At 35.5% G+C, this 9,499-nt stretch overlaps 1 protein-coding gene across 1 annotated transcript; it reads left to right on the top strand.

Moving 5' to 3' along the window:
• The first annotated feature begins 952 nt into the window (after positions 1-952).
• Positions 953-3,672, top strand: LOC112004516 (uncharacterized). The gene is made up of 2 exons (XM_024036770.2): positions 953-3,203; positions 3,464-3,672. Exon 1 carries the CDS (start codon positions 1,142-1,144, stop codon positions 3,092-3,094), a length of 1,953 nt encoding a protein of 650 aa, XP_023892538.2. The 5' UTR covers positions 953-1,141; the 3' UTR covers positions 3,095-3,203; positions 3,464-3,672.
• Positions 3,673-9,499: the final 5,827 nt, after the last annotated feature.

Genomic DNA, 9,499 nt, shown 5'->3' with positions numbered 1-9,499 from the left:
AAATAACTTTATACAAACTTACTTTTTCTATTCCTCCATTTTTCTACTCCCAACCAAACAAAAATGAGAAAAATTAAAATATTTTCTATCCTTTCACTTTTTCATCCTCCTACTATTTTCCATCCTCCCACATGATTTTTTTTGGAACATTAAATTTATTTTATTTATATTTTAATAAATTGGGTGATTGCTTTTTTTTTGTTACTTCTTTGTTTTAATTGGTCATCATTTTTTAACAAGGGTGTATGAGTAACTTTATACAAACTTACTTTTTCTATCTTTCCATTTTTTCACTCCCAACCAAACAAAAATGAGAAAAATTAAAATTTTTTCTATTCTCTCACTTTTTCATTTTCCTATCATTTTCTATACTCTTACTTTTTCATCCCCATCCAAATGGATGCAGGCTATGTATGTCATCTTGTCAAAAGACCATGAATCATTTGTACAAGCTATTAGCAACAACATTTCACATGCTAATAAATAGCATAGCTGCATAGGTCCCCTTGAGGAAAAGCATTCAGACTGAGACACGTGATGACCACTAATAATTGGTACCGGTGAACCCCACCCTCACGGTAATAATTGTGTATTTATGATCGATTTTACACTTAATGGTGTGTGTTTTTTTTTTTTGTCAAAACGTGTAAAATGAAAGGTTTTTTACATTTTTTAAGATTTTACATCCACTCCACTGATGTAGATACTTTTAATGTAAATGCTCTTAGTTGAATTGGGAAACTCTTAATGTAGTGAGAATGGAAGCCAATGGACAAATCTGACTTACATAAAGGGTGAATCAACCATCCCCCTGTCAAAAGATCTAGCTTGATGAGGAAGATTTAGCCGCATGAAGTTTAAGAAAATATGACATATATAACAAGGTCAAATTGGTGAAAATGGATGACATTGCCAACTTTTGCTACCTTACACCAGTTCAATATGTTAATACAATCTGCCGTCGGCCACTCTGTCAAAAACTCATTAAAAAAACAAATGTAAAAACTTGTAAACTTCGCTAAGCTACAAATTAGCATATATAAAGGATGATAGCTGACTGACAGAAAGCAACAAGAAAACCAATAGGAGGGAGGAAATCAAAGCCAAAAAAAATTCCTAGAATCATTTGAGAGAAGAGAAAATGCAGTCATCTTGTCGAAATGAGGAATCTGTGTCATGCCTTAATGGCTGTTGCCCAACCCCACTCCTCAACTTGCAAGCAACTGAGAACAAAGAGTCCAAGTCCAGAAGCACAACTTCAGCTTGCCGCCACAACTTTGCAGCAGCAACTACATCCTCTATCTTCCCAAACACCAAGTTTACAAACCATGAGTCTCTCCCATCTTTGCAAGAATCATTCATTGAATTCAGAAAAGCTTACCCTCAGTATTCTGATACCTATCAAGCTGATCAAATAAGAGCCCAAGAATACTACCATCTCTCCCTTTCCAACCATACCTGTCTTGATTACATTGGCATAGGCCTTTTCTCCTATTCTCAGCTGCAAAATCATGACCCTTCAAGAAAACAAATTGCCTTATCTTCTTCTTCTTCCTCTCCCCCACCACCACCACCACCACCATCACCTCCTCAAAAACCAGATTTCCCCTTCTTTAGTATATCCTACAAGACGGGGAATCTAAAGATTTTGCTACTTCATGGTGGGCAAGAATCAGAATTTGAATCTGCAATGAAGAAAAGGATCATGGGGTTCCTTAATATCTCCGAAAACGACTACAGCATGGTTTTCACAGCAAATAGAACCTCAGCTTTTAAACTTTTATCAGAAGCTTACCCGTTCCAATCTAGTAGGAATCTTCTAACAGTTTATGACTATCAGAGTGAGGCAGTGGAAGCAATGACAAGTAACTCAGAGAAGAGAGGAGCACAAATCACGTCAGCTGAATTTTCATGGCCAAGACTAAGGATTCAGTCAGCAAAATTGAGGAAGATAATTGAGAGTAAAAAGAAGGAAAAGAAGAGGGGACTCTTTGTCTTCCCACTTCATTCTAGAATAACAGGAGCTAGATATCCTTACCTCTGGATGAGCATTGCACAAGAGAATGGATGGCACTTATTGATTGACGCTTGTGCATTAGGACCAAAGGACATGGATAGCTTTGGCCTCTCTTTATTTCAACCAGATTTTCTAATTTGTTCCTTCTACAAGGTTTTTGGGGATAACCCTTCCGGTTTTGGATGCCTCTTTGTCAAGAAGTCTACTATTCCAATCCTGGAAGAATCTATAAGTCCAGGGATTGTTAATCTTGTCCCTGCAAAGAAGCTGTCTTGGTTAGTGGATGAGTCCTCCGGTACTGAAACAGAATTTGAACAGACACCGAGAGCTGGACTACAAGAAGATAAATTGCCAACGTCAAGCTCTTTCTCTGGTCGTATAGAAGCTACGGAGTCTGGAAGATTCAAACTAGAGGAACCTACAGAATCAAAAGAATCTGAAGCTTCTGAAATTGGGGAATCAGATAGAAGTATTGAATTAACTCAACGTGGAAATGCCGAAAGCAGCAGAAATGAGAGCTTGGAAATTGAATGCGGGGGCTTGGACCTGGTGGACTCATTGGGACTAATACTGATCACTAACAGAGCAAGGTACCTGGTCAATTGGCTTGTGAGCTCTTTCATGAAGCTTAATCATCCTAACACAGAGGGGAAACCCCTGGTAAGAATATATGGGCCAAAGATAAAATTTGACAGAGGACCTGCGTTGGCATTCAATGTATTTGATTGGAAAGGAGAAAAGGTTGAGCCTGTACTTGTACAAAAACTTGCTGATAGAAGCAACATATCTCTAAGCTATGGATTCTTGAAAAATATTTGGTTCTCAGATAAGTACAGAGAAGAGAAGGAGAGAGTACTAGAGAAAAGAGAAAGTGGGTCAGAGAAAATGGTGAAAAACAAGAGGAAAGACAAAACTGATCAAGGAATCACTGTCGTTACAGCAGCACTTGGGTTCCTGACTAATTTTCAAGACACCTACAAGCTTTGGGCTTTTGTTGCTCGGTTCTTGGATGCAGACTTTGTAGAGAAGGAGAGGTGGAGATATACAGCTCTTAATCAGAAAACAATTGAAGTTTAAGAATGAAATTATTCATTTATTCTTCAGGATGACGGAGTTCAGAAATTGAAGCCAGTGCAATCAAGTCAAGGTTTTTAAACAAATGAAAAAGGAAATTGTCATAGTAGAGGTAATCCCCATTTGTTCTTTCATTGAATGAGTTTCAGAAATTTTCAGTTCTCATGAATATACTTCCGTTCCAAATTTATTCTTTGCACATGTATTTCAGCAGAACAAAATCTACAACTGATATAAACATGGTAGACTATAGAATGAAATATGAATGCACTTGCTGTCGCCGAAATTACTACCACAAAATCTTATTTATTTCATCTTTCCATGTCAATGCAAATATGATTGAGGATTTGCAAAAATTGATGACATTTACAGTGTGTGGAGATGAATGTGCAAACATAAGCCTCAAGCTCATCACACAGATAACAAAAAATATATGTTGGGTACGTAGCTGTTATTCATTAACACATCAGAATTTCTTTTGTTCATACATAGTCTTTGTATTAAAATATTTTATCTGATCTTGATAGTTTTTACCATTGTAAGTCTTCCCTTTTCAAAGCTATTAAAATCTACAACTAGCACGCACAAGAGTCAAACTTGGTGATTTGCTAAAGGCTTGAACATAATCTAATGGACAGTGAAAGTTACACAATCAATTTATCAAAAAAAAAGAAAGTTACACAATCAACGCCATGATGCTAGATTGCATGATTGCAACTAGCAACCCTAGACATTTCTTTGAATAATCTATAATAGCACTTTCTAGCAGCAGGTCCTACACCTTAAAAAGAATGTGCATAAATGTTTCAACTCACTAAATATGCAGTGAGAAAAAAAAAATCACATTTAGAAAATAATACATTCACCTTCTATTCTCTGTTTTGCAGATAATGTCATAACTATAAATTTTAATTCACTTGCTCAAATCCAAACACTTGTTAAGAATCATATGATGAAAAGGATCATACGAGAAATAAGGAGAGAATTACATGAGAAAAGCAAGACATGAAATGAGCATATGTACCACAAGGAGATCAACTTTGTTTACTGTGATAGAATAATGGTTAGATTGACTGCATTTATAAATAACATGGAGAAATAACATGATGTATAAACAAAGAAAGGACCCCAACAAGCCTTTAGAGAAATATACTATAGCACTGAGACCCTTAATATAAACACAAGTAAAACCTATATGATTAGTTGGGGTCAAAAGACTCAGAATCAAGTTCTGTCCTCTCTCTTTTTCTTTTCTTGCTTTCTTTTTAGTTCCAGACCATCCAGAGTAATTTCATGTTAGAAGCCTTGGTTTCATAACCCTGCACTCTAGGACCATAGCACAGAAAACATGCAAGCAAGAGAAGGATTTACATTCCTCACATTCTCACTGGAGAATGAAAGCTGCTGTCCAATCTTCCAATTTTCCAAGATATCCTTTATCTATGTATTTCATCATCTTCCCAAAAGTTGCAACTAATACAATACATCATACAAGTACAGAAAGACTCATGCCAACTTGCCTCAATCACTTTGTATCCCATTGTTTCCTTTGCCTATCAAAGTGTGCATACCCTCCACCCCTCTATTTCAGTTCCAACAATAGCTGCAACTCATCTCTTGTGGAAAACAACCAAAACTGAAGAATTGGATACCCCCAAAAATACAGAAGTAAAAGCAAAATAATACACACACACATATGACCAATTGAAACTAAATAAATCACATGTAACAAGTGTATGCCTTCAACCACAGAACCCAAACATATAATCACAATAGACTCAAATATAACTCACAATGTGATTAATCACCTTCCTGAACAGAATGATGAACTTTCAGATCCTAGCTCATATCATAAACTTGACAGGAAATCCACCAATCAACAAATTACTCAACCAGAGTCCCAGCACGGGGGAAGGAGAAACCACTAATGCAGTCATACTTCACCAATAAATAAATAAAAAAAGAAACTTGTCATGAAATCTACCAATCAAAATTACTCTGCCAGAGTCCCAGCATAGGGGAAGGAAAAACCACTAATGCAGTCATACTGCACCAAAAAAAAAAAATGTAACAGATTCACAGTTAATAGTTTAACAACTTTAACCATAAAAAACTAAAGATAAAAAGAATGAGCTCTGCAAAAGAACATCTCTGGTCCAGTGGCCAAACTTAGTTATAAGGGTTTGTGTCTTAAATTGTACAGATTGCTCCAAGGTCCTTCATATAAGACGTCAGTTATTCTTTATGTAAGAACTCGGAAATAGTTTCAATGAAATCTATAACTTTCAATTCCCAAGTGAAGAGGGAAAAAATTTGAAAATTCTGTGATGCTTTTTATGATTGTAACAATTTCCACAAACTTGGCACAATGCACAGAGTTTGGTTTCATAAACCATTCTTCCAAAGGGGTTACAAATTTCTAACCCCAAGGAGTAGCTCAATATGCTGTGACGAATCTTCCCTTCCCCTCCCCTTGCGACCAAAACATACTTATCAAAAAAAAGGTTATGAATTTCTTTGTCCAATCTATACACCAAATCACCTTCTTTTTTAGAGTGTGTGGAATGCCTTTATGACTTATGACCATAGTGATAAAAAGAAGATTCTTAAAGTGATAAAAAGAAGTACTTTTGGCCAAGAATTGCCATCATGGACCTTTCTTTTATTTCACGGGCATGGAAGTTGCCTCATCTATCTTTTTGTCAGTTCAAGTATGCACTGTATCTCTTATTTACAAATTGGTATGGTTAACACAAGACTATTTACTTTCACCAGGTAATTCACAACCTTCATTATCAGAATCCTACACAAATTCAGATCCTAACCCATGTCGGTAATCTGTCAGAAAACTCATAAAACTAATACTTACTCATTTAGAACCCCCTTTTCCAGCAATAAATTGCAGTCACTTAATGAAGCACATTCATATCAGTTTAGATTGTGTCATATGTTTTTTTATCAGATATTTATACATAGTTTACCAGAATTTGGATATCATTGATATCAATATCCATGCTGCTCGGTCAGCCTCATACCGAAATGACTGTTTTTGGAAATTTTGATTACAAGGCAAATAAAAACAGCTTCTTGTTTGCAAGGCTAAATGACAGCTCATGGTGCATATTGAATCAACCTGGCTTCAATCTCTTGTAAGGATGAATCAATAAAATAATTTGATGGTCCACCATATTGCCCCTGACAATTACAAAGAACTGAGAGGAAATCAACCCATCTTCAGTCTCTCATATGTTAATTTGACTGTTATTCATGCTTTCCCTAACTGATATAGGGTACTAAAATAAATATGGCATCCAAGATTACAGTACTTCTGCATATATCAAACCAAGGAATTGAGTGGCAAACATCTTCACTAAGATTTTTTTTTTTTTTTATTTGGTCAGGATTCACAGTAAAGTAAGTCTTCCCTTTTCAAAGCTATTAAAATCTACAACTAGCACGCACAAGAGTCAAACTTGGTGATTTGCTAAAGGCTTGAACATAATCTAATGGACAGTGAAAGTTACACAATCAATTTATCAAAAAAAAAGAAAGTTACACAATCAACGCCATGATGCTAGATTGCATGATTGCAACTAGCAACCCTAGACATTTCTTTGAATAATCTATAATAGCACTTTCTAGCAGCAGGTCCTACACCTTAAAAAGAATGTGCATAAATGTTTCAACTCACTAAATATGCAGTGAGAAAAAAAAAATCACATTTAGAAAATAATACATTCACCTTCTATTCTCTGTTTTGCAGATAATGTCATAACTATAAATTTTAATTCACTTGCTCAAATCCAAACACTTGTTAAGAATCATATGATGAAAAGGATCATACGAGAAATAAGGAGAGAATTACATGAGAAAAGCAAGACATGAAATGAGTATATGTACCACAAGGAGATCAACTTTGTTTACTGTGATAGAATAATGGTTAGATTGACTGCATTTATAAATAACATGGAGAAATAACATGATGTATAAACAAAGAAAGGACCCCAACAAGCCTTTAGAGAAATATACTATAGCACTGAGACCCTTAATATAAACACAAGTAAAACCTATATGATTAGTTGGGGTCAAAAGACTCAGAATCAAGTTCTGTCCTCTCTCTTTTTCTTTTCTTGCTTTCTTTTTAGTTCCAGACCATCCAGAGTAATTTCATGTTAGAAGCCTTGGTTTCATAACCCTGCACTCTAGGACCATAGCACAGAAAACATGCAAGCAAGAGAAGGATTTACATTCCTCACATTCTCACTGGAGAATGAAAGCTGCTGTCCAATCTTCCAATTTTCCAAGATATCCTTTATCTATGTATTTCATCATCTTCCCAAAAGTTGCAACTAATACAATACATCATACAAGTACAGAAAGACTCATGCCAACTTGCCTCAATCACTTTGTATCCCATTGTTTCCTTTGCCTATCAAAGTGTGCATACCCTCCACCCCTCTATTTCAGTTCCAACAATAGCTGCAACTCATCTCTTGTGGAAAACAACCAAAACTGAAGAATTGGATACCCCCAAAAATACAGAAGTAAAAGCAAAATAATACACACACACATATGACCAATTGAAACTAAATAAATCACATGTAACAAGTGTATGCCTTCAACCACAGAACCCAAACATATAATCACAATAGACTCAAATATAACTCACAATGTGATTAATCACCTTCCTGAACAGAATGATGAACTTTCAGATCCTAGCTCATATCATAAACTTGACAGGAAATCCACCAATCAACAAATTACTCAACCAGAGTCCCAGCACGGGGGAAGGAGAAACCACTAATGCAGTCATACTTCACCAATAAATAAATAAAAAAAGAAACTTGTCATGAAATCTACCAATCAAAATTACTCTGCCAGAGTCCCAGCATAGGGGAAGGAAAAACCACTAATGCAGTCATACTGCACCAAAAAAAAAAAATGTAACAGATTCACAGTTAATAGTTTAACAACTTTAACCATAAAAAACTAAAGATAAAAAGAATGAGCTCTGCAAAAGAACATCTCTGGTCCAGTGGCCAAACTTAGTTATAAGGGTTTGTGTCTTAAATTGTACAGATTGCTCCAAGGTCCTTCATATAAGACGTCAGTTATTCTTTATGTAAGAACTCGGAAATAGTTTCAATGAAATCTATAACTTTCAATTCCCAAGTGAAGAGGGAAAAAATTTGAAAATTCTGTGATGCTTTTTATGATTGTAACAATTTCCACAAACTTGGCACAATGCACAGAGTTTGGTTTCATAAACCATTCTTCCAAAGGGGTTACAAATTTCTAACCCCAAGGAGTAGCTCAATATGCTGTGACGAATCTTCCCTTCCCCTCCCCTTGCGGCCAAAACATACTTATCAAAAAAAAGGTTATGAATTTCTTTGTCCAATCTATACATCAAATCACCTTCTTTTTTAGAGTGTGTGGAATGCCTTTATGACTTATGACCATAGTGATAAAAAGAAGATTCTTAAAGTGATAAAAAGAAGTACTTTTGGCCAAGAATTGCCATCATGGACCTTTCTTTTATTTCACGGGCATGGAAGTTGCCTCATCTATCTTTTTGTCAGTTCAAGTATGCACTGTATCTCTTATTTACAAATTGGTATGGTTAACACAAGACTATTTACTTTCACCAGGTAATTCACAACCTTCATTATCAGAATCCTACACAAATTCAGATCCTAACCCATGTCGGTAATCTGTCAGAAAACTCATAAAACTAATACTTACTCATTTAGAACCCCCTTTTCCAGCAATAAATTGCAGTCACTTAATGAAGCACATTCATATCAGTTTAGATTGTGTCATATGTTTTTTTATCAGATATTTATACATAGTTTACCAGAATTTGGATATCATTGATATCAATATCCATGCTGCTCGGTCAGCCTCATACCGAAATGACTGTTTACCAGAATTTGGATATCATTGATATCAATATCCATGCTGCTCGGTCAGCCTCATACCGAAATGACTGTTTTTGGAAATTTTGATTACAAGGCAAATAAAAACAGCTTCTTGTTTGCAAGGCTAAATGACAGCTCATGGTGCATATTGAATCAACCTGGCTTCAATCTCTTGTAAGGATGAATCAATAAAATAATTTGATGGTCCACCATATTGCCCCTGACAATTACAAAGAACTGAGAGGAAATCAACCCATCTTCAGTCTCTCATATGTTAATTTGACTGTTATTCATGCTTTCCCTAACTGATATAGGGTACTAAAATAAATATGGCATCCAAGATTACAGTACTTCTGCATATATCAAACCAAGGAATTGAGTGGCAAACATCTTCACTAAGATTTTTTTTTTTTTTTTGGTCAGGATTCACAGTAAGTAAGAACACATCATGTCATGCAGTAAACATTAATGCAAAAATCTATTGCTC

This window comes from Quercus suber, unplaced genomic scaffold, assembly GCF_002906115.3.
Source record: "Quercus suber isolate HL8 unplaced genomic scaffold, Cork oak 2.0 scaffold_281, whole genome shotgun sequence".
Classification (NCBI taxonomy): domain Eukaryota; kingdom Viridiplantae; phylum Streptophyta; class Magnoliopsida; order Fagales; family Fagaceae; genus Quercus; species Quercus suber.
The sequence above is the reverse complement of the archived record's forward strand: the minus strand, read 5'-3'. Positions and strand labels throughout refer to the sequence as shown.

Excerpts from the sequence above, each read along its gene's own strand:
- LOC112004516 (XM_024036770.2), top strand. The coding sequence starts at position 1,142 with ATGCAGTCATCTTGTCGAAATGAGGAATCTGTGTCATGCCTTAATGGC.